The 27,180-nt window shown below is 35.1% G+C and overlaps 1 protein-coding gene across 2 annotated transcripts in view; it reads left to right on the top strand.

Annotated features, from left to right (window-relative positions):
• LOC148952449 (protein FAM151B) overlaps positions 1–12,121 on the top strand; it is a 52,920-nt gene extending 40,799 nt beyond the window's left edge. For both annotated transcript variants that reach the window (XM_089089889.1, XM_089089888.1), the window contains exons 5-7: positions 1,080–1,230; positions 6,553–6,668; positions 12,001–12,121. In XM_089089889.1, the coding sequence (XP_088946015.1) occupies positions 1,080–1,230; positions 6,553–6,668; positions 12,001–12,064 (331 nt within the window). In that variant the 3' untranslated portion in view covers positions 12,065–12,121. The remainder of the gene's footprint in view (positions 1–1,079; positions 1,231–6,552; positions 6,669–12,000) is intronic.
• The last annotated feature ends 15,059 nt before the right edge of the window (positions 12,122–27,180 follow it).

Here is a 27,180-nt window from a genome sequence, read left to right as displayed (position 1 = left end):
GTTCATTTAAACGAAAGTGTTTTTCAAGAAGGCGCTTTGAATAGAAGAAAGTTCAATAGCTCGTAACGTTTCGATGTCTTATTTATCAGTTTTTGCAGTATTTGCGGCTCAATATCACAAGTAATTTTGGTAGCGGGTGAAATAGCTTTTCAATATGTTGCCAGTATTTAGCGTAAGATGTCGTAAGTACTTATAACGGTCACTCAAATGTCACTCGAAGGTTTTCCACTAGTGATATATGCTCCACTAGTTTTAACCACTTGCCACCACTCTGTAAACCACTTTTTAGTTTTTTACTTGTATGCCTTTTATATTGGCAGATATAATGGTTTACGTAAATTCCAAAGATAGACGATAAATGTTGGTACATGTTCTTTATTAAATAACGTGAGAATACACATAGAGAAAATAAGGTAGCACAAGCACAACTAGCTACGACGAAGGCGAAAGATGGACTGCCTTTAGAAATGAGCCAAGAATATAACTTTCCTGGAACGGAAGTTCCAGGCCTGGGAACGAGTCTTTTCCCACGACTAGCTTTAGTCCCAAGAGCCCCCCTGGACCGCTATCGTTGACACATAACTGCCCAAATAACTAAGAAATGCGACACCCGGAAAAGCTTCTCGAATTGATGTTCTACATACTTTACACTATTATTATCATTATCATTATTATTATTATTATTATTATTATTATTATTATTATTATTATTATTATTATTATTATTATTATTATTATTATTATTATTATCATTATTATTAATGTCTTTAGATTACCTAAGTCGAACTGTGTAGGAGGGTGCAATAGTAAGGACGTTGAGATGAAATTTATGGAATGTTGTTGTATATTTCCCACCATAACAATACACGTTAAGGATGTCTCCAAAGATTGGTCAAAAGCACCTCTACTAGGAACAGCACTCTAAAACAATGCTTTTGAATCCAGTGTTTCAATGGATTTGAATGTGCAATAGTGTCAATGTTAAATCAATCAGTTTTGACTCTATTACTCAACATTACCGTTTCTTATTCTTTTTTTTAAAATCTCTGATCATTATTATGGTTCTGCTTTTATTATAGTTATGGTTTTGGGGTATTTCAAGACATCCGTGATGGCGACTATTCAATTGAAAACGTAGAAGAGATGATCAACATGCTTCGGTATTGTAACATAACTCAGCCGGTGACATTTCCGGTTCGTGCTGGAATAGCAGCATCTCCTATTTCTCAGGTAATAGCCAATTTACGTATACAACGATTGTTGATTTAAATGAATCGAATAACATTATAAAAACAAAGAATAGTGCAAAAAGAAGGTCAATAAAAGTGGTTTTTTGTTAATTTTGGGGGTCTGGAAAACCAACAAAGCAATGCAGATGACGGGGTGTCAATTGGGATGCCTTTTTCTCCCTAAATCCTTTTGACCCCCCATATTTTGAAAAAAAAAACATTTTTGGGGGATTTTCATTGAAAATATCTTTTTTGGGAATTTCATTCGAAAAAATAAACAAGATCCCCCCTGGATTTTGAAAATGCACCTTCCCCCATGGGCGCAGGGAAGGGAGGGGGGGGGGCAGGGGCGGGCAGATGCCCCCCCCTAGAACTTCAAATTTACGCTAGATATTATGTTGGAATTTTTTGTTGGATGTTACCTGGTAGATGGTTAAAAAAGCTGGACATAAACAGAAATTTCCAAATATCATTTGCGATATCAACATTTACGTTTCGATCTTCAATATTGATTTTCGGTCTGATATATAGATAGGAGACTGGCCCACGATCAGCTGATTTTGACTTGTTTAATCCTCCATGAATTGATTCAAGCGATAAGAAGTTGCTGAGCATGCCAAAGCAAAAGCAACTCATTGAATACAATCCTTGAAAAAGACAATTAGAAATACTCCGCCATTTTTCCACCTGGATGCCTCTCTATCCAAGTGGTCAAGAGTGCCAAACCGGGGCCACCGCGGCACTGGTTCGGCCGTCTTTGGCTCATGTTTGGCCATCGGACAAAAGAAAAAGAAAAGTAACCAGGGGAACATTAAAGCTCGTTTTTCGGCTATAAAATTCAGAAAGAATCTTGTCAGGATAAAAAACTACAAAATGAATTTCATTAAGGTTTAAAAAAAAACTAAATAGTATTGTTTCAAATTATACATCGACTGATCAACACCAAAACTAAGCCGTTCCGCTAATTTTGGTGTTCTACCTGTCAGTGGTGGCAGTTTTATTTCAATTTCTGTCTGTAAGACACTATCCATCTCGTCAGTTAGCGCAAAGTCTCTTGCTCTAGTCGCTTTCCAAAAGTGGACCTTAAGTTCTTCAGTTGCTACTTTTTGATAATGATAATATTGTGAACAGAATTCAATTTCTTGCTCTTCAGCTCAATCAGAAAGTAATGACATGCCTTGACTTTCTAAGCGTCAAATTAGAAGTTGCTGGTTGGGGGCTCGTCTTCAATGTCTATGCTGGGGTCTGAAGAGTTAATGTATACAGGAGCATCTACGTCAGAATCGTATTTCTTCTGGATCACAGCCACCAAGAAAGGGTTCTTTTCTCTTCTGTTTTACTTTTAAGCATTTTATCTTGAATGAAATTTAACAGGAAAGAATAGAACTTCAGTTCAGATACTGTTCTGACAGGATTAAACAATGCCAGAATTAACACAGTTTTGGGTTTTAAGGCATTCAACCTTTACATATGCTGTTTACACAGCTTTTATAAGCATAGCCCATTTTTGGGCGCGTTGGTACGGCATGTCGAATTTACCCCGGGAATTGTGGCCGAACATGGGAGTTCGCTATCCCGCAGGATGAAAAAATACTAACAGCAAACTGGTGAAGATGGCACGTCTCGGAAGCTGCCAAAAACAGGCAAATAATAAGAGAATACAATGTGAGTTTACAACGTGAGTTTTCTAGTATTCGTAATTAGGCGTAGGCTTTCAGACAAAATTGAACAACATTCCAGAGTTAATCACCATAAAACATGATCCAATCTGATATTTTTGGTAAAAGTATTAATTAAGGTCAGACATTTTAAAAACATACACTTCCATCTGTCAGAGCTTTTATAATCCACCAGAAGCCCCATAGGTTTTTATATTGAAACTGTTTGCTTTGGCTAAACGTGGGCCGATCTCCCCTATACCAATTTTGATATTTAATTTTGCCCATGTGTAAACTTTTGAATTGAATTCTTAGAAGAAGCTGTTATCTAACCATAATGTGATTTGTGTCAAATCGCTTTTGTGGTGTTAATGTTTTCTGGAAATTGGAAATAGGAAAGTGGGTCTCTTATATTATACTGTTGCAGGAAAAGTAGAACCTGGAAAATGTTAAAGGCCGAGTTTTGGCGAAATATAGAATGACCAGTTTCTAAAAACCTATATTCATAGGACCTCGGGAAGTATTAGTAAGACCCCTCCCCCCTCCATCACAGAAGCGGCTGCCCCCCTCTACACAAGATGCTGCCTACGCCCATGCCTCCTCCTTCATATTCGTGGATTCATACCCCTGCGGAGGCATCAAGATAGTACCCAATGTGTAGATCAAGATAATTGACGTGCTTTAGTATTACAACATAACTTAGCCGCCGACATTTCCAGTTTGTACTGGAACGGCAGTATTTTCTGTTTCTCAGATAAAATTCACAACCCAAATAAAGAAAAATTAATGCCATTCGAATAATGAAACGAATAACAATATTAAACAGTTCGTGGTAACGAACTATAAGTAAGGAGCTACCCGGCTCAATAGTAACCGAAACTCTAAAAAAGTGAATTTGATACCAATATATACATCAAAAGAATCAAACTGTTATACCGATTTCAGATATATAAGTTTCATCAAGTTTAGTCTTACCCATCAAAAGTTACGCACCTGAGAAAATTTGCCTGATTTTCGAAAAAGGGGGAAATATCCCCTAAAAGACATAGAACCTTAATGGAAATCGCACCATCAGATTCACCGTACCTGTTAACCCTACTGATGATGTTCCAAGCTCCAATCTGCAAAAATGTGGAATTTTGTATTTTTTGCCAGAAGGGTGATCGTATCGACCGAGTGGTACTAGAATGTCAAGGGAGGGCTCATTCGAATGAAAATTAAAACTTGTAGTGCCCTTTTTCAGTGACCGAAAAATGGAGGGCAACTAGACCCCCTCCCACGCTCATTTTCATCCCAAAGTCACCCGATAAAAATGTTGATACAGCCATTTTGTTCAGCAGGGCCGAAAAATATAATAACTATGTCTTTGAGGATGACTTAATCCCCCACAGTCCCCGGGAGAAGGGCTGTAAGCTATGAACTTTGCCCAATGTTTACATATTTGCCCATTGCATTGGTTATTGGGAAGCATACATACGTTTTCAGGGGGTATTTTTCCTAGTAGTAGGGGGGGAGGTTCGGAGGTTATGTGGGAGGATCTTTCCATGGAGGGAGTTTTCATGGGGGAAGGGACATTGCTACCTCGCTCTTTACGCTAAATTTTTTTTTAGTGCTTTCATAAGAGCTATTTATTCTAATTAACGGCCTTTGTGATTAAAGGGTCATTTTTAAAGAATTGGAACAAAATCCGAATTTTAGCGGTAAGAGCGAGGTATTCACTAAGGGGCGAACCCCCTAATATATGTATTAAAAATGTATGAATATAGAAGTTCGTTACGTAAGTTAATTCGTAAGTAACGTATATTTATTGCTAATAAAAACGTTCGTAAATAAAATCAAACAACTTTCGAGAAAACCATTTAACCAAAAAAAAATAAAATTCATATTCAAATTTCGTTTTAATTATTCATGTGCGGTGAGCCACAATTAAAACCTGCATTAATTCAAAAATGTTCAGAAATTAAATAAAAAAACAAGTTTTTTTTTTAACTGAAAGTAAGGAGCGACATTAAAACTTAAAAAAAAGAAAGAGGCTGTCCCCTCCTCAACGCCTCGCTTTTTACGCTATAGTTTGACTCTTTCTTACAACTCTATTTTTCCAAACAATAAAAAAATTTAACGTAAAGAGCGAGGCGTTGAGGATGGGACAGCCCCTTTCATATACGGAATGATTTCTGTTCGTTTTAAGCTTTAATGTCGCTCCTTATTTTCAGTTTAAAAAAAACTTGTTTTTTATTTAATAGAATAAAGAACAATGTGACAAGACCAATAATTGCGGCACAAAATGGCAAATATTCTACATGGATGCTCAAGCTCAATCTTCAGAACGTAAAAGAGGAAATATAAGGAAAAACTACAAAATGAAGACTAAATGACCTGCATTATAACGGCTAAAAACTGAGAAAGTATACCACTATTAAGTACCTTTACTATTATTCTGCTATTATCTCCTATTGCTAGCTTTACAACTGAAATCATGTAAGGTCAAAAGTAAAGTCGCTTTTCTGTATCTCTGTCAGACCTTTTTGAATCGGGCCCCAAAAAAATTTGAAGGTATTTATACACTGGGATACCAGTTGTTAGTTCTGGAAAATCCATAGTAGAATGCAGATATGAAAATAGAGCCTTGATATTCGGTTCTAGGGGATCCATTATTTTCTAAAACTCTAAGGCGAGGAGAATAGGAGCCAGTAGTATAGTCAGAATTTTTATTCTGTATAGTCAGTATGTATAGTCAGTAGTATAGTCAGAATAGGAGCCAGTAGTTTGTCAGAATTTTTTACACGACACTGCTGGCAAGGGCCGTGAGATTTGAATGAGAGGTATTAAAAAAAAAACTAATATTTTAGTGTAAAAAAGTGACGGCTTAGGAAGGGGCAGCCCCCTCCCCCCCTCATATAAGGAATAGTTTTTGTTCGTTTTACATTTTAATGTTGCTCCGTAATTTCAGTCAAAAACAGGATTTTTTCTATTCAATTTACTAGTAAGCATCGATGGCTATTTTACGTTATATACAGGGAGAAACTATCATGTCATTTATTATATTGCTTGGTTTAGAAATAGGAACCGAAATCAGCAAGCTGCTATTCCAACTTTTGAAATATTATGCTTAGGCACAAATTTTTAGTTTAACTCAGGGGCGGATCCAGGATTTTTTTAGGGGCGGGGGCAAAATAGGTTGATCCAATATACTTGCGTTAGGAGCAAGTTAATTAACGCAAACTTGCGTTAATTAAGTAAATTACACTTCTTAAGACTAAATTAGGGAGCGTAACCCCTCGCCCCCTCTGGATCCGCCACTGGTTCAACTGGGCAATTCTAGTGACTAAATAAAGAAATTACCCTTTGTATCCTAAGGTTGGGCCAATATTTGAAAATCTTATACCTAAGCACAAATTTTTGCCTTAACTGATATATTAGAATTACTAAATAAAAAGATTACCCTTTGTAGCCAAAGTTTTTTTTGGCTCTACTGGGCAATTATAGTTACTAAATAAAGAAATTACCCATTGTATCCTAAACGTGGGCTTATACTTCGAAACCTTATGCTTAAGTACAAATTTTTGGCTCAACTTGACAATTATAGGTACTAAATAAAGAAATTACCATTTTTAGCCTCAGGATGGGCTAATATTTTTTTTAATAACTTCCTTTTTTCTTTATAGAAGACTTTACCTTACCTTCTAAGTCAAATTTCAGGCAGTACATTGACGTTCTGGTCTGCCTCTCACGACTGTGTTGATTATTATGGGGTAGCAAGCCTCATAAATTCCATTGGAAGGTAAGTAACTTCTATTTATTGCCTGGTAAAACCCTGCGGTAAAACCCTGCGGCGCGGGGGCGCCGGTAAAATCCGGCGCCCCCTTCATAGAAATATCCCTTACCCCAAAGAAACATCCTCCACGGAAAGATTCTCCCGAGTAACCCCCTCCTCCAGCCCCCCCCCCACCAGAAAAAATCCTTCCTGAAAATGTCTGTATGCTTCCCAATAACCAATACAATGTGTATGCAGTGGGCAAAGTTCATAACTTGCAGCCCTTCCCCTGGGAACTGTGGGGGATTAAGTCATCCTAAAAGACATAGTTATAATATTTTAGACCATGCTGAACAAAATGGCTATCTCAAAATTTTGATTGTGTGACTTTGAGAAAAAAATGAGCGTGGGAGGGGGCCTAGTTGCCCTCCATTTTTTTGGTCACTTAATAAGGGCACTAGAACTTTTAATTTCCGTTCCCATGAGCCCTCCCACGATATTCTAGAACCACTGGGTCGATACGATCACCCCTGGGAAAAAGCAAAAAAAAAACAAATAAACACGCATCCGTGATCTTTCTTCTGGCAAAAAATGGAAAATTCCACATTTTTTTAGATAGGAGCTTGAAACCTCTACAGTAGGGTTTTATTATATGCGGAATCTGGTATTTTGATTTTAATTAAGGTTTTGTATTCTGAGGGGGGTATTTCTCCCTTATTCCAAAACTCAGCTGGATTTCCACATGCGCTTAACTTTTGATGGGTAAGATTAAACTTGATGAAACTTGTATATTTGAAATCAGCATTAAAATTTGATTCTTTTGATGTATCTATTGGTGTCAAAATTCCGTTTTTTAGAGTTTCGGTTACCATTGAGCCGGGTCGCTCCTTACTTACAGTTCGTTACCACGAACTGTTTGATTACACTTAAATACGTATGCCTGTCTATTCTTGTCCCATAATAAACTTATGGTCAAAACTAGCATATCTGTGAAAATTAAAGCTTTCATTCGATCTAATCTCAAGACCCTATTCTAAATTATTTGAAAAAAACTACGTTTTCTAAAGAGTTAAAGAGGCTGAGTTACAAGGTCGAAACTCAAAACGTACAGGGATTAGGAGGCACAGTTGGGGGGCTGCCGCCCCCCAAACCCCCGCTTTCGCAGCCTTTAAATAAAAAAAAAAGTTTTTTAAACTGAAAGTAGGGAGCGACATTAAATCTTAAAACGAACAGATATTATTCCGTATATGAAAAGGGCTGTGCCCTCCTCAACACCTCGCTCTTTACGCTAAAGTTTTATTGTTTAAAAAAAGAGTTGTGAAAAAGTCAAACTTTAGCGTAAAGAGCGAGGCGTTGAGGAGGGCACAGCTCCTTTCATATACGGAATAATTTCTGTTCGTTTTAAGATTTAATGTCGCTCCTTACTTTCAGTTTAAAAAACTTTTTTTTTATTTAAAGGCTGCGAAAGCGGGAAGTTTGGGAGGCGGCAGCCCCCCAACTGTGCCTCCTAATCCCTGTACGTTTTAAGGTTCGACCTTGTAACTCAGCCTCTTTAACTCTTTAGAAAACGTAGTTTTTTTCAAATAATTTCTGCATGTTTTTGTACAGTTTATTACTTATTATTGCTTGACTAACTGTTAGATGATTGTGTATTATTCTTTTCTTTCTCGACAGGGTGTTTTAAGGGTCGACCTTGTAACTCAGCCTCTTTAACTCTTTAGAAAACGTAATTTTTTCAAATAATTTAAAAAAGAAACTGAGTTTCTTTTTTAAACTTTAAATTCAGTATATAAAAAAGTTCCTCTGACGGTGAATCGAACCATGGTCTTCCGCCTGACAGTCAGGAGTATCGACCGCTGTACTAAAGAGACACAATTGTAATTGTTTTTTAGTAATCTATTTTTGACGCAAGCAAATACCCACAAAACTTGATATTTGGTTTTTGGAAAACAGGGAAGGAGTGATCAGATTGAGCTGAAATTTCGAGGATAAGCTCCCAGGCCCCAGGAAAGCTTATCCTCTAAATTTCATCCCAATCAGACAACGTTAAAGGGGGGATGTGGTGGGAAAAATTAACATGGGCTCTTATAGGAAAACGAGGTTTTTCGTAAATGTAAATTCGGGGGATACTTTTTTCGGTCTAAAAATATCAAAAGGCCCTAACAGGTCAAATTCTGCTTCGAATGAGTCCTCATTCACCCGGATCAGTTGCCAACTGTGCCCTGTAGGCGTGGATAACAAAAAAAAATTTGAACTTTAAGTGGCTATATTTGGTCTTTGGAAAACAGGGAAGGAGTGATTGGATTGAGCTGAAATTTTGAGGATAAGCTCCCGGGCCCTAGGAAAGCTTAACCTCTAAATCTTAGCCCAATAGGACAACGTTAAAGGGGGGCTGTGGTCGGAGAGTCGAAACTTCCGGCCCACTTTTACCCATGAAGATAAAGTCGGGGGGGGGGGGGGGGAAATTTTGCACGTTTCTTAGTTTGAGCTTGGGCTACAAAATGTGATTACCGCTGTCTCTCTGCGACCGCTAGGACCAGAAATCACTTGCGGGCTCTTATAGGAATACGAGCCCGCGTTTTCGCGGGCTCTGAGAGGAAAACGATACGAGCCCGCTTATAGCTGGCTCTTATAGGAAAACGAGGTTTTTCGTAAATGTAAATTCGGGGGATGATTTTTTCGGTCTGAAAATATCAAAAGGCCCTAACAGGTCGAATTCTGCTTCGAATGAGTCCTCATTCACCCGGATCAGTTGCCAACTTTGGCCTGTAGGCGTGGATAACAAAAAGAAAGAGAAATGAACTTTAAGTGGCTATATTTGGTTTTTTGAAAACAGGGAAGCAGTGATCGGATTGAGCTGAAATTTCGAGGATAAGCTCCCGGGCCCTAGGAAAGCTTAACCTCTAAATTTCAGCCCAATCGGACAACGTTAAAGGGGGGCTGTGGTCGGAGGGTCGAAACTTCCGGCCCACTTTTATCCATGAAGATAAAGTCGGAGGGGGGTGAAATTTTGCACGTTTCTTAGTTTGAGCTTGGGCTACAAAATGCAATTACCGCTGTGTCTCTGCGACCGCTAGGACCGGAAATCCCTTGCGGGCTCTTATAGGTAAACGAGGTTTTTCGTAAATGTAAATTTTTGACGCAAGCAAATACCCACAAAACTTGATATTTGGTTTTTGGAAAACAGGGAAGGAGTGATCAGATTGAGCTGCAATTTCGAGGATAAGCTTCCAGGCCCCAGGAAAGCTTATCCTCTAAATTTCAGCCTGATCAGACAGCGTTAAAGGGGGGTTGTGGTGGGAAAAATTAACATGGGCTATTATAGGAAAACGAGGTTTTTCGTAAATGTAAATTCGGGGGATAATTTTTTCGGTCTGAAAATATCAAAAGGCCCTAACAGGTCAAATTCTGCTTTGAATGAGTCCTCATTCACCCGGATCAGTTGCCAACTGTGGCCTGTAGGCGTGGATAACAAAAAAAAAGAGAAATGAACTTTAAGTGGCTATATTTGGTTTTTTGAAAACAGGGAAGGAGTGATCGGATTGAGCTGAAATTTCGAGGATAAGGTCCCGGGCCCTAGGAAAGCTTAACCTCTAAATTTCAGCCCAATCGGACAACGTTAAAGGGGGGCTGTGGTGAGAGGGTCAAAACTTCCGGCCCAGTTTACCCCATGAAGATAAAGTTGGAGGAGGATGAAATTTTGCACGTTTCTTAGTTTGAGCTTGAGCTACAAAATACGATCACCGCCGTTTCTCTGTGACGTCTAGGACCTGAAATCGCTTAACATTGTGGTGGGTCGCCTCTTTATAGAGGCAGAAGTGTGCCTCCTTGACTGTTAAGAACCTGAAGAGAAAAGTAGGAAGAAATATGCTTATTTTCCAGAAAAAAAGTCAGAATTTCATGGGCTGTTGGTTCCAATGTTTGGACGTATGGTACAGTTTCGAAAATCTTTTCAGTGCGCAAGAGCACTGGTGAAAAATCGCAAGACTGGAGGTTACGCAAATGAGACATGTAGACTACATTCGACGTCCCGAATTTTTTCAATGAGTTCAGTGTAAATAATTATTCATTGCAATAATTTCACCGTCCCTAGTGTATATTTTATACGGCGCCTTGGTATCTTAGCAGTCGTCCGAGTTTGCGTAGGTGCATTTTTGCCAATATTAGTAATATTAGATACTAGAGATCAATATTAGATGATTAAGACTGGCTATGGAAAGATTTCTGCAAACCGTGAGAAACAAAATAGAGGTGCTCTGAAAAATTTTATTTCACTTTCTGTGACTATTCTGTCGTTTTTGGCTTCAGGCATTTTCCAATTCTTAAGAACGGTAATTTAAGTATAATACATATTATTGATATTTTACGTTTTTTTAAGTTCTTCTTTATCTTCCACCTTTAACTTTGTGAAAGTTTCTTGTGAATAAGTTAGGCCTTTCCGATACGATTTCATAGTTGGAGATATGGCATAGGAAACTCTCAGGTACAGCTCATACGCATTTATCTCCCCATGGTCATCCAATTGTTCCGTGACTATTTTTTTTTATTATTTTTTTTTTATTGTTGATACACCTTTATATTATTTTGTATATGGGATACATTATAAAAACTAAAGTCGGTGCTTTGGTATCCAGGTTGGACCTTCTTGGGTCTAAGAGGTAAATCAGTATGCGGTCTGATCACGTTGCCAACAGGTACGTCAGGCCTCTACCGTTTGGATTCTCACCTGGAATTCACCCTTTCCCCTAATTGCAAATTGTGTATCAGTTTTTCTATAATAGCCATCACTCATCGCGGAAATCAGCTCCGTTCAGCGCTGAAAAGTCACCTGGAAAGATCTCTTCACATAGAATATCCTAGCTAAGCAGCATGTTGAATCTATGAGGCAATTTCCTAAGATAATAATTGCTACGTTCTGAAACCCATTTTTCAGGACCTTTGCCATAGAAAAAAGGTACTCGATATGGTATTTTTTTAATATTTTTTCGCAACTGGCAGCATATTCGGCATTGGTGCTACTTGATGGTATACATGGATGTACTTGGCGCTGTAAAACACTGTTTTAAAGTAAATAATGTGCTTGCAATTAATCGATAAAAGGAATTTACCAGACATCAATCCTTACCACTGAAAAATAAGCTACCAGACAGTGAAATGGCAAATTCAACAAGTTACAACGTGCAGCGATAAAAACAATTCTAAATAAATATTTGATTCATTGCAGTCCTCTTGGGGTGATTCAAAAGGGATAAATCGAGGGAGTATGATTTTTAAATATTTTAAGAAGACAAAAAATGTTTTTTTTAGTTTTTTCTCACTACTTTTTAAATTTACTGACAGATTGTTCAATTTTTTCCAGGTCGAAAAGTTACATTGATGTTCCTGCGAATCAAAGAGACAAGATTTTGAGATACTTAAGCTAATCTTTTTGGTGGTTCTAAATCTAATATATTTATTTGACATATAGAACTATTTTAAGCGTATGAAATAATTCTTATTTTTTTTCTATTGTTAGGTGTGATGTCCCACTAATCTCTTTTTGGAAGAAGTAGTTGAAATTCCAACGTATTTCTTAATATCCAAGATATCCTCTTGGAGTGTGTTTAGGTTAAGCTGGAATTGATTGTATTTTTTGGATTTCAAATCATGTCCAAAAAAATGTTCCATATTTTGAAAAAAATAAATAAAAAATGAAAAACCTAAGGACAAAAAAAATCCATTTCAGTGTGTTTGAGTTAACGTTTGATTGATTTTATTTATTGGATTTCAAATCTTTATTTATTCCTATCCTTGGTGACTTGGTCTTCTTAACATTAATTTTCAAACCTATTCTAGCACACTGAACTCGTAAAAACTCTAAAAGCTCGATCATTTTGATCACACTTTCATCAAGGATGCTTAAATCATCAGCATAATCTAAGCCCAGAAGAGTTTTTCCTCCCCATTTGATTTCGTGTTCTACCATTGTCTTTCTTGTGACTTTCTTAAGACAAAGTCCATCAAAATGATCCATATAAAGAGGGATAGAACACAACCACGCTTAACTCCTGGTGTAATACGAAACCAGCTCCTAACCTCATTTCCTACCTTAACGGCAGCAGTGTTATTCTCGTGCATAACGCTAATTACTTTAATGTATTTGTCTGGTATACCATAAAGAATAGGACCTTCGCTAAAACTTTGATAAGACTGAGGACCAAAGGTGCAAGATAACTCAGGCACTCTTCAATTATTAACCTAATAGTGAAAATTTGGTCGACACACCCTCTTCCTTTCCTAAAACCGCTCTGTTCTTCTCTGCTCTAATCTTCCTTCACTTCCAAGGCACCACAAACTTTTCATTTTCCTCTATCTCTTTTCCTGCTGCTCTATCTCGGTTTAGTACATTCTCAAAATGTTCTGCCCATCTCCCTTAAACTTTTTTCTTATCATTAATTGTGGCCCCGTTCCTATCTTTAACTGGGACAAGTCTGAATTGACTACTCTCTCTCAATTTATGAACATGCCAACCCAATATTTTACTATTATGCCGTCTAGCTGTATCTTCCAGATCCTCGGTAATTTTATCCATGGCCTCCACTTCACACCTCATAAGTTCATATTTTAATGCTTTCTCCACTTTCTTTACAATCCTTTTGTGTTCATATGATGTATCATTGAGATGATTCTTGTACAAGCCTCTTCTCCTCTCTATTAAACATAAAGCTTTTTCACTAATATTCCTGGCTGCGCTCCTAACTTTCTTCCCTAAGACACCATCAGCCACTTCACAAATTATTTTTCTAAAATTATTCCATCCATCGTCCACATCGGCAAATTTTAAATTCTCCAATTTAGTATTCAACTTTTCCTTGAAAATTTCTCTCAAATTCCCATCCTGGAGTCTACTAACATCATAACTTCGCGAGAGATAGTTATCCTTCAAAAATTTCACATTTAAATTAACCCTAGACACTACTAGATGGGGATCTTTACTTTTAACATCAATAACAGTACTTCTATATACCCTTGTATCTTGTATTGATCCTGTCCGTCTTCGGTTTACAATAACATAATCAAAAAGGTCTTACCATCTTGTGAATACCATGCTAACTTATGGGCCATTTTACGACTAAACACCGTATTGGTTTTTATATGTTTATTGTTATGTATTGTTTTGGAGTTGTCAAAAGTGATCCTTTAATTCGAAAAGAAACTTTTGGTTTAGTTTTACTTTTAATCACCTTAAAATAATCATCTTGTAAATGAAAACATTCCTTATTGACAAGAAAGGCATGATCTTATAGAAAGAAAAAAGATATTTGAAAAGATCACCTGGTATGCCAAAATTTATACAATTTTTGGTATCATAAGACGGTAGCAGTAACTATTGATTGGAGTTCAATTATCAAGAATCAGAAAAAGAGGCAAGGAGGCAGTGGAAACAGGAGAAGGCAGGGAAGTTTTAATTACAATCACACTCAAATTTCTCTTAACTGGATAACTAACCAAGTTTTCGGTAAAGGTGCAAAAAAGGTTAGGAAAAGGGACTCCTGATGAAAACATCTTATTTATTACTATATATTATTAAATCTAATGGGCTCTACAGGTACAGAGGGCTGTCCAGTAGAAGGAGGAAATACATAATTATTTTCTTACTGCAAGTCCTGGTTTAATTGAGCAGTACCTCTGCAACTTTGACTGCAGGGGTCTCTAATTTGCACCTTTACCAGGTTTTGTTTCAAATAATTAGTAGTGTTGAAAGAATTTTGGGCCCCTTTTCTCTTGACTTCTGGGTCAATTTAGATGTTGTCTCCGTCTCCTAGAAGGCTCTATCCAGCATAGGGATGCATTAAAACATAACACGGTTCCGATCGACTGTGCAAAAGATCCTTAACTCCCTTTATGAGGGAATTTGGGAATTTTTTTTAAAAATTTATTTAAAAATCCCTAAATGAAAAAGTTTGCCTCTAATAAACCTCAAAATTCCTTATTATAGGGGGGAAATCCCTAGAATGGAAACACTGCCATACTCTCCATTAAAAATATAGGACTAAGATCTAAAACCAAACAAAATTCATACCCCGTCTCAGCGCGCGCGTGATTCCGATGTACAAATCACGATGGGCTTATAGAAAATTTTTTTGTGTGTGTGTTTTCTATTTACGACTCAATACGCAGACTTACAATTAAACTATAGGCTAATCAAGAAAAATAAAAAGAAGAAGTTTTTTTTATAGAAATAAAAATTAGTAAAGGGAAACTTCTACGAGTTCTCCTTTTCAAGGGGAAGTGAAGTAATGTAAATGCTTTTAAATTTAGTAATGTCGAAAATACAGCATTTTAAGTCAAATCCACAAATCAGAGCACACAATCAGAGCACAATCACAATTGACTCACAGCAGAGGAGATTCTAAGGGGTCAGACACTACTTTTTAGGACTAAACCTTATCTGCTTGACTAGTAGCTCATTTTAAAGCCCATTTTTGCTGATTCATAATATATACGTCTTACCGCGTTTAAAATTCTTGAAATCAATTTAGTTCCCAAATACAGTTTTTTTTTTAAGAAATTCAAAATCCTTGTCGTACAAAAAAGTGGGCGATGGCCTTGCTTTGGCTTATTATGTCCTATACAGTGTTCTTATGAATTGAAAAACAATTTACCATAACATTACCATAACATTTAGTATTTCCTTCATTGCTACAACTCTTTGTGACTTTTTTATATAACCAGGGGGATTTTCTCATCGCCCTAGTCTTAAAATTCCAGCCATAATGTTAAAGAATGAGAAAAAGAATCCTATTCTTCTCAAAACGTGTAGTGCTATCAACAGACGGATGAGACGTTTCAAATGAGCTGTCACTCACCACAAATCAGAGCACAATCACAATTGACTCATAGCAGAGGAGATTCTAAGGGGTCAGACACTACTTTTTGGAACTAAACCTTATCTGCCTGACTAGCAGCTCATTTTAAAGCCCATTTTTCTCTGATTCATGATATATACGTCTTACCGCGTTTAAAATTCTTGAATTCAATTTAATTCCCAAATAAAGTTTTTTTTTATGAAATTCAAAATCCTTGTCTTACGAAAAAGCGGGCGATGGCGTTGCTTTACCTTGCTTTGGTTTATTGTGTCCTATACAGTGTTTTTATGAAACGAAAAACAATTTACCACAACATTACCATAACATTCAATATTTCCTTCATTACTACAACTATTTGTGACTTTTTAATGTAACCAGGGCGATTTTCTTATCGCCCTAGTCTTAAAATTCCAGCCATAAGGTCAAAGAATGAGAAAAAGGTTCCTATTCTTCTCAAAACGTTTCAAAACGGTCAAACCGCTTTTTTGTAAGACAAGGATTTTAAATTTCATAAAAAAAAACTTTATTTGGGAACAAAATGGAATTCAAGACTTTTAAACGCGGTAAGACGTATATATTATGAATCAGAGAAAAATGGCCTTTAAATTGAGCTACTAGTCAAGCAGATAAGGTTTAGTCTCAAAAAATAGTGTCTGACCCCTTAGAATCTCCTCTGCTGTGAGTCAATTGTGATTATGCTCCGATTTCTGGTGATTGACAGCTCATTTGAAACGTATCATCCGTCTGATGATAGCACTCCACGTTTTGAGAAGAATAAGAACCTTTTCCTCATTCTTTGATCTTATGGCTAGAATTTTAAGACTAGTGCGATATGAAAACCGCGCTGGTTAAATAAAAAAGTCACAAAGAGCTGCAACAATGAAGGAAATACTAAATGTTATGGTAATGTTATGGTAAATTGTTTTTCGTTTCATAAAAACACTGTATAGGACATAATAAGCCAAAGCAAGGCCTTCGCCCGCTTTTTTGTAAGACAAGGATTTTGAATTTCTTAAAAAAAAACTTTATTTGGGAACTAAATTGACTTAAAGACTTTTAAACGCGGTAAGTCGTATATATGATGAATCAGCGAAAAATTGGCTTTAAAATGAGCTACTAGTCAAGCATATAAGGTTTAGTCCCAAAAAGTAGTGTCCGACCCCTTAGAATCTCCTCTGCTGTGAGTCAATTGTGATTGTGTTCTGATTTGTGGCGACTGACAAATCATTTGAAACGTCTCATCCGTCTGATGATAGCACTCCACCTTTTTGAGAAGAATAGGAACCTTTTTCACATTCTTCAACTTTATGGCAGGAATCTTGAGACTAGAGCAATAAGAAAATTGTCCTGGTTAAATGAAAAAGCAATAAAGAGTTGTAGCAATGATTAAAATATTATTGTTATGTTAAATGTAAAGCCTATTGTTTTTCGCTTGATAAAAACACTGTATAGGACATAATAAGCCAAAGCAAGGCAAAGCATCGCCATCGCCCGCTTTTTCGTAAGACAAGGATTTTGAATTTCATAAAAAAAAACTTTATTTGGGAATTAAATTGAATTCAAGAATTTTAAACGCGGTAAGACGTATATATCATGAATCAGAGAAAAATGGGCTTTAAAATGAGCTGCTAGTCAGGCAGATAAGGTTTAGTTCCAAAAAGTAGTGTCTGACCCCTTAGAATCTCCTCTGCTATGAGTCAATTGTAAATGTGCTGCGATTTGTGGCGAGTGACAGCTCATTTGAAACATCTCATCTGTCTGATGATAGCACTCCACGTTTTGAGAAGAATAGGAACCTTTTTCTGATTCTTTGACCTTATGGCTGGAATTTTAAGACTAGGGCGATAAGAAAATCGCCCTGTTAAATGAAAAAGTCACAAAGAGTTGTAGCAATGAAGGAAATGTTGAATGTTATGGTAAATTGTTTTTCGTTTCATAAAAACACTGTATAGGACATAATAAACCAAAGCAAGGCAAAACAACGCCATCGCCCACTTTATTGTAAGACAAGGATTTTGAATTTCTTAAAAAAAAACTTTATTTGTGAACTAAATTGAATTCAAGACTTTTAAACGCGGTAAGACGTATATATTATTAATAAGAACAAAATGGGCTTTAAAATGAGCTACTAGTCAAGCAGATAAGGTTTAGTCCCAAAAAATAGTGTCTGACCCCTTAGAATCTCCTCTGCTGTGAGTCAATTGTGATTATGCTCCGATTTTTGGTGATTGACAGCTCATTTGAAATGTCTCATCCGTCTGATGATAGCACTACACATTTGAGAAAAATAGGAACCTTTTTCTCATTCTTTGACCTTATGGCTGGAATTTTAAGACTAGGGCGATAAGAAAATCGCCCTGGTTAAATAAAAAAGTCACAAAGAGTTGTAGCAATGAAGGAAGTACTAAATGTTATGGTAATGTTATGGTAAATTGTTTTTTCACTTCATAAAAACACTGTATAGGACATAATAAGATAAAGCAAGGCCATCGCCCGCTTTTTTGTAAGACAAGGATTTTGAATTACTTAAAAAAAAAAAATTATTTGGGAACTAAATTAAATTCAAGACTTTTAAAAACGGTAAGACATTTATATTATGAATAAGAGAAAAATGGGCTTTAAAATGAGCTACTAGTCAAGCAGATAAGGTTTAGTCCCAAAAAGTAGTGCCTGATCTCTTAGAATTTTCTCTGCTTTGAGTCAATTGTGTTAAAGTATTTTTAATAGTCCTTTAGGTTAAAGGAGACAAAATTTGGCAACACTGTAATCAATTGAAAGATTGGGCGATCGGCGAGGGATGTTTTCTTCAAAATTTGGCAACACTGAACAGAGGGCGATTGGCTATTACTTCAGGCTGGTTAATCTATCACTTCCAAATTAGATTTTCATTTGTTAAAATCTTTGAAAGTAGAGTGGATAGTGGGTATAAATACACCCTCTACATCTACAGATAGAACAGAAAAAGAGTCATGGAAAAATACCAAAGTTATACATTAGAATATTAGATATAATTTTTTGAATGAAAAAAGAAAATAGGACTCAGTGCTTTTTATAATAAGATTTATAACATAGCTGGATAGATTAAATCGATTGTAGTTTGATGATTGAACACGGCTGGGGGTAAAAGGGGGGCGGATATCTAGTCCGAGAGTTTTTTAATTTTTATTTTTTACTTCTAATATCTAATTGAAACTCCAGTAATTCTTCAAATTCTCTTATTTGTTAATGTAACAACTAATAAACGCAAATAACGTCCTATTACTTAAGGTTTTGGATTCATGTGCTAACATATCAAATAGTTGGTGGCAACGAACTATAAGAATTGAGGGACACGGCTCAATAGTAACTGAAACTCTAAAAATCGAAATTTGATGTAAAATTATACATCATCGGATAATGAATATAAGATTCATTAAGCTTAGTGATACCCATTAAAAGCTACGAGTCTGCAAAAATTTGCCTGATATTCTTAAGAGGGAGGAAACACCCCTGAAAGTAAAATAATTTTAAATAAAATCACAACATGAGCAACAGTGTATCAGAGAACCCTATTGTACAGGTTTCAAGGTCCTATCTGCAAAACTTTTAATTTTGTATTTTTTTTTGCCAGAAGAAAAATCACGGATGTGTGTCATTTTTTCCCAGGGGGGATCAAACAGTTCGTGGTAACGCACTGTAAGTAAGGAGCGACCCGGCTCAATGGTAACCAAAACTCTATAAAACGGAATTTTGATACCAATAGATACATCAAAAGAATCAGATTTTAATGCTGATTTCAAATTTATAAGTTTCATCAAGTTTAGTCTTACCCATCAAAAGTTAAAATTAAAACAAACAGAAATTATTCCGTATATGAAGGGGGCTGTCCCCTCCTCAGCGCCTCGCTCTTTACGCTAAATTTTGACTTTCTCACAACTTTGTTTTTTTAAACAATAAAAAAACTTTAGCGTAAAGAGCGCGGCGTTGAGGAGGCGACAGCCCCCTTCATATACGGAATAATTTCTGTTCGTTTTAAGTTTTAACGTCGTTCCTTACTTTCAGTTAAAAAACACTTTTTTTATTTAATTTCGTATAATGGAACCAACATTCCCAGAACATCGGGAGAGGGCTCATTTAACGGAAGCCAAAATTTCTAGTGCACCTTTTATTTGACCAAAAAGATCAGAGGGTTACTATCCCCCCTCTCACGCCCATCTTTTCCCTAAAATTGCTCGGTTAAAAGTTTAAGATAGCCATTTGGCTTAGCATGGTTGAAAGGTTCCAAAACTATACCTTAGGTCTAACATGACCCCCCAAAGCCCCTGGGGATAGGTCTGGGAATTAAAGTATGCTAAGGATAATTTTTCAGGCTTAATTGTCGGCAAGAAATTTTACAGAGGGGAGGGGGATTTTCAGCAAGTATTGAGCTGTCCTCGAGGAATTCTTAAGATGGGGGGGGGGGGGGTATTTTCGTGGAATTAACTTTCCACGGAGGAGTTTACCAGGAGGGAAAGGGGACTTTTTATGCAGGGTGAGCCAGATTTACCGGCATTATTTGAAAAATAATCCTAAATTAAACATCAAAAACAAATTTTTTCAACTGGAAGTAAGGAGCAACATTTAAGCTCAAAACGAACAAAAATTATTCCGTATATGAAGAGGTTTCCCCCCTCCTCAATACCTTGCTCTTTACGCTAAAGTTTGACTGCTTGTCTAAAATTTTAAGAACAACTCCTGAAACACAAGGGCTGCTTAATTAGAATAGGAAGATTTTTTAAAGTGCTAAAAACTTTAGGGTGAAGAGCAAGGTATTGAGGAGACAGGGGAAACTCCTTCATATACGGAATAATTTCTGTTTGTTTTGAGTTTTAATATTGCTCCTTACTTTCAGTTGAAAAGACTTGTTTTTTTAACACATGTAGAATTACCTCTATTAATAATACCATGCTGACTTCTCTCGTTATTTTCGCTTTTCTATACATTTCTTTTAACCAGTCCTAAAAAAATAGTTGTCATAAATGTTCTAAAAATTATTACCAAGATTAATCGTATTTCACGCAACACCAGCACTACTTGTGGGGCATTAATCACTGTATTGGTATGCTTCTGGCTGCACGGACTACCTGCTACAAGTATGATAAAGTAGATTCGAACAATATATGTATATGTTTCTCACATTTAGAAATTTAGTGTGCACGTATAAGCGGTATCAACCTATACTATTATACTCTTTTTCTATTGTTATCAGTTCTATTGTATCACAAGCAGTATAAGGAGACCAAGCTTTGCTTGGTACAAGGAATTTTATGCATAAAAATTATATTCAATATACCCCGGAGCCTCCAGAAATGTATACCCCCAACAGCCTGATTCACTTAATAAAACACTTCTGTGCAATATTTGTAGATTAAGTTTTCTCACCAAGAAAAGAAGGGGGAGACAATTTTCAAACTCTGATCGGCATACCTGGCAAGTTTTAATTAATGCAAGGTTTCTGCCACAATGGTGCCAAGAATTTTCAGATTCTCTGGATATTCTTTATTAAACTATGTCAGATAGGTAAGTAAATAATTTTTAACTTTATTTTTCGAAAACTGAAAATAGGATGTAGTTAATTGTGAGAAAGTAAATAAATGGGGAATAATTAAACAATTTCCAGGGGAGAATATACCGCGGAGGAGACTATCCACAGACGTGGAGGGGGGAGGTAAATTTCCGGGGAAAATTTGTTCGTGGATATTTTCCTGTGGCAATAAAAGTGTTGTGTTTTTTCTAGTCTGTGAAGTTTTATTTTGTTTTTAGACTTATTTCTCAAGAATCGTACGTTAATAATCCAAATAATGCTAGTTGAAAGAAAAACAGGAAATTTTTGTATGATTTATAGGCTAAAGCTATATGCAGGCATTAGATGGCCTGACATAGAACTGTGAGTGCAGTGATTATGTTTTTGAAACATTTGGGACTGGCTAGTCCCAAACCAAATAGATCCAAGCATAACATACTGCAAGTACTGCTGCAAGGTGTTAAAGGGTTAAAACCCCTACGCTAATAGAGGTCCAGAATCAGAGCATGCGAAAGCCATGAATGTTAAAAACAAATAGGATTCAGTGTCCGACCCAACAAGCTTTTCTGAAAGAGTGCACGAACATAAAAGTTATCGTGACTAGAGTATAAATCTGTCTATTGGCCTTGTCTGCGTGGGTTGCCAAAGATAATCTTCCTGTTTCAGTAATGGACACACTTTCGCAAATTCTCAAGCTTCATGTCAAAGACTCTCAACTCTCAAAACTGTTTAACTGTTTAACTTTTTATTTGATTAATTAAAAATAACAAAAAACATATACCCCCAACATAGAGCGAAGCTCGTAAAATTGGGTATTAATAATAAAAAAAAAAATAAAAAAAAACAAAACAAAAAAAAACATTTTATCATCAAAACAAAAGAGAGAAAGAAAAAAAAACCTGGTTAAATAAAAAAACAAAAAACATAACAAACATAAAGAAAACAAACGCTGGACAAGTGGGACACGGAAGGCTATCCCAACATGGGTAACAAATATAAACAAAAAAAATAATAATAATAATAAAAAAAATTTCTATTCCACCATCACAGGTCAATACATAATTTTAATATTTTCTTCCTTAGAACTGATATTTGCCGAAATGACTCAATTTGAATTCTATCTTTCAGCCTATATTTATTTGAAATAAATGGTATTTGGTATCTAATTGAAAATCTAGATCTTTCACAATTAACAAAGGGAATTCGATATGTTCCAGAACACCTAAGAGCCGAAGGAGGGGGCAGAATCAACAGAGATTTTTCATAAAAATAACTACTAGGATCTTGTATTTTAAAATGCCATATTGATATATTAAGTTCTCTTATATGTTTCAGATCTAATAAATTCAAGAAAAGAAATAATGTTTCATTTTCCGTTGCATCTCTAAGTTTTGATGGACGATGTAAAAAATTTCCAAGTATTCTCACTGCTTTATTTTGAAGGATCTGTAGGGGTTTTATATGCGTCCAAAAAGTATTTAAATAAATAATTGTGCAATAATTTAAATAAGGAGCAATCAACGAATGATAAATTATTTTTAAAATTGAAAATGGAAAAATATGTTGCAAACGATACATAGACCCAATATTTTGCGAAAGTTTCACCCTTAAATGATCAATATGAGTTTGAAATGACAAAAAGGGATTAATAAAAACTCCTAAATAACGATATGATTGGACTCTACGTATTTTATGCTCACCAACTTGAAGCTCCTGACATGAAATTTTTTTAGTAGCACGTTTTGAATGACCAAAAACCATAAATTCAGTCTTCTTAAAATTCGGTACTAAATAATTAGAAACAAACCATCGATTAACTGAACTAACAGTGTTAAACAAATTTTGAATTAATGTAGATGAATCCTTCGCTTTAACAGAAACAGCTGTGTCATCTGCAAATAAAATTGCAATACCATTATTTCCCTACAAACATCGTAGAAGATCATTAATATACATCAAAAATAAAAGCGGACCTAATACCGATCCTTGTGGGACACCAATATCTTCAAGATCATTTAAACTAGACAAATGTCCATCAACATCTACCACGATTTTACGTCCATAAAGGTATGATCTTATTATATCTAGTCCTTTCCCTCTTATACAGGAATTTTCAATTTTATCAAAAAGAATTTCATGGTTTAAAGTGTCAAATGCTTTTTTAACATCATAAAAAACAGTCGATACATGATAATTACTATCTAAGCAGTCATTTATTTCTAATACAAGAGCTGCAACTGCTTGTTCCGTCGAATGGCCTGCCCTAAATCGAAACTGATATTTGGTAAAAAAAATTTATTTTATCTAGATAATTAGTAATCCTTCCTTTTAATATTTTTTCCAATACTTTAGACAATGGTGATAAAATTGCAATAGGACGATAATTATTTGTATCAGATTTATCTCCTTTTTTATGCAATGGTATTACACGTGCAATTTTCCATCTTTTAGGAAATGTACCTGAGAAAATACATAAATTTAAAATATGAAGCAATGGTTCAAAAATTACACCTGCAATATTTTTTAGCAAATTAGTTGAAAGTTCATCATATCCCAATGAATTACCATTTTTTAAATTCTTAATGACCTTTTGAAATTCTGCAAAAGTAGCCGGGGCCATAAATATGCTCGTATCTTCAGTGGGCGGTAGATATTTTTTATGCGACCTTGGGGAAGAAAGATCAACTTCTCCTGAAACAACAGATGATCCAATACTAGCAAAATATTCACTAAACTTCTTAGCAACAGCTTGCGGTCCTCTAAATTCTTTACCATTAATATCAAATAACACTTCAGGGTGTAACAACTTTTTATTTCTTCCAATTTTATCTTTAATCAAACTCCAAGTTTTTCTAGGGGAATCTGAATTTCGAAAAGATTTTTCATAATAAAGTCTTTCACTTACTCTAAGGATCCTTACCAGTATATTCTTATAATTTTTAAAACGCGTTATATTTATTTCCGTGGGATATTTTATTCTAATTTTATATAAATGATTTTTCTCATTAATAGATCTCAAAAGTGATTCATTTATCCAAGGTTTTTTTGGGGTAAGTTTCTTTCCTCTCGGGCTCTTATATGGGCAAAAAAGATCAAGCTTTTCATTCATAATATAATAAAATTTATCTAATGATTGGTTCGGATCCTTCTCATCAATTACAGGACTCAAATCAACATCACCAAGCCCTTCTTTTAACATTAACACATTTTTATGTGAAAAATCTCTACGCTTTGTTTGATTTTTTTTATTATGCTGAAAATTTATAAGAAAATCAGACATAATTATACATTGTTCAGATGAATCATCAGGAATAATAAATGTATTAACAGCACTATAAGGTGAAAAATATTATCAATAAGTGAAAATGATGTATCAGCTATTCTAGAGGGCACAAAACATACGGAGCTTAGTCCATAAGATAGTGGGCCCTCCAAAAACTGCAAAATATTTCTATCTATTCTATTCTGATCTGCCGATAGGAGTTTCATTAAATCAATATTAAAATCACCCATAACTAAATAAGGAGTATTAAGACTAGCTAATTTATCCAACATACTTTCAAAATGATTTTTAAATTCTATCTGGCTGGATGACGGAGTACAGTAAATAACTGCAATTAAAAACTTCCGATTATTTGGAAAAGAGCATTCAACTACACAAGATTCAAAAATCATTTCAATATTCATTGGCAAAAAATCAATCCTTATACGTGCTGGTATGCAATTTTTAATCAAAACACCTAGACCCCCTTGTTTTTGTCTTTTCCGACCGATGTGAAAAAATTGGTAATCTTTTACATGTATATTTTCAATTGAAAAATCATCTAAAAAAGTTTCACATAGGCCTAATATATCTGTATCTGAATCCGACAAAAAAGTTTCAATCACATCCTGCGCAGTCCTCCAACCCCGGCAATTCCAAAACGACATCCTACTTGTATTTACATTTTTTCTTACCAGCTCATTCATAAATATATATTGATTTTTTGGGATATCAAAATTACTAGAAGTATCTTCATCATCACCAGCTACAATAGTTTGAAAAATTGACTGAAATGAAAGAGAATTCCGCTCAAATTCTTTTAACATTGATGATGGAATTTCACGATTATCTCTATCCATTATCAAATATTAATCCCACGTTAAGAGAAACCACACCATGCCCCAAAAGACCAGCAAACCATAATAAAAAATAACAATTAAAAAAAAAAAAAAAAAATAATCTCCATTCCAAGTCGTTTTCCCTCAGTACGACTAATCTGCGCAACTTTTAATTTAACCTCTATGTGGATCTAAACAATAAAAAAGGAAAAAAAATAATAATAATACACCTTATATAAACTAAACATAAAAAAACACTTTCAATTTAAATGTTTTCATTCATATTACTTGGGCACATGAACTATTACTGCAACCCACGACATTACGACATTTGAACATCGACAGGGAATATAACAGGCACTTCCCTTCGGGCGATGGAAAAAATTTTATGAAAATCGTCAATCTCCGGTATGGCATCATTGAATGTGTATTTGGTAATCGAGCCGTCTGGTCTTTTCACTAGCAGATTCGGCTGAATCCCCTTCGATATCCAGGCATCACATCCATGATCTTTTCGTAATTTGTCACGTTTCACTAGAAGCAGCTTTCGCACTTTACGGATTTCAGTTGGGACATCATCGCTGATGAACAGGTTGCTGTTGTTTCAAGGGAATGTCTTATCCTTAAGCTTGCTAGCATTCTTCAATATGGCAAACTTATCGTCTTTTTTATTCAGTGTCACCTTCAAAAATTTACGGTTGCTATCATAATGAGTAACTGTGAAATTTACTTCGGGCATTTCCAGCCCGTGACGAACTACCTCTGTGAAAAGAACTTGAGCGTGGTTATTATCCTTACAAGCTGCGTTCCATATGATGACATTATTTTCTAGCTTTGCAGCTTCCATTCTCACAATCCGAAACATATAATCTTCATTTTTCCTTCTTAATTCCATTATTTCATCCGTGCAAGTTTTTATTTGCATTTTGAGGCTAGAGGTTTCATTCTCAATCTTTCCAATTTTCGATTCAGTATTGTTTATCTTATTCTTTTGTAGCGATTGTTCTTTTTTTTTCCAAGTTTTCCAAGTGTTTTTTTCAAGCCAGTAATAATTTGAACTTTGGAAGAACGAAGACCACTGTTTTGATTAAACAAGTGGGGAGAACTGGGGCTAACGATCCTTAAGAAATACTAAAAAATACAAAGTTGTCCATAATTGTGGACGAGGCCACAGAACGAACAACAACCCAATTTTTAGTTATAATGGTGCGATTTTTCTCAGTGAGTGATAAAGATATAGTCGAGTGTTTTTTTCCATGTCGGTTGTCACTGATGCCTCTGCACAAGGACTAAAAAAGTTCATAGTGAATGAATTTGACTCAAATGGGATTTCATTGAAAAACGTGATCGGATTCATGTCAGGCAATGCCAGCGTTACGATTGGATCAAAGAATGGTCGAGCTACACTTTTGAAACGAGATCTGCCTTGGCTTTCAATTTTTGGGTGTATTTGTCACTCTTTTGCGTTGTGTTCAGCAGATGCACTGGAAAATTTATACCAGTCAATTTTCCAGTTCATCCATGATACATATATATATATATATATATATATATATATATATATATATATATATATATATATATATATATATATATATATATATATATATATATATATATAAAGATATATACATATAATATATATATATAACATATATATATATATATATATATATATATATATATATATATATATATATATATATATATATATATATATATATATATATATATATATATATATATATATATATATATATATATATATATATATATATATATATATATATATATATATATATATATATATATATATATATATATATATATATAAAAAAAAAAAAAAAAAATATATATATATATATATATATATATATATATATATATATATATATATATATATATATATATATAATTTCATTGCTTATAGTCCAAAAAGAAAGCAAGAGTTTTGCGGAGTGTCAAGGGTGTGTTAGTATTGCTCAACATTAGCTTCTGTATTCCAGTAAAACAAGTTGGCTGGCAATAAAAAACGTAACTGAGCGTT

This window comes from Artemia sp. Qi Xiang Cuo, chromosome 5 (genome assembly GCF_049724085.1).
Source record: "Artemia sp. Qi Xiang Cuo chromosome 5, ASM4972408v1, whole genome shotgun sequence".
NCBI lineage: Eukaryota > Metazoa > Arthropoda > Branchiopoda > Anostraca > Artemiidae > Artemia > Artemia sp. Qi Xiang Cuo.
This window is presented reverse-complemented; position numbering and strand designations above follow the sequence as displayed.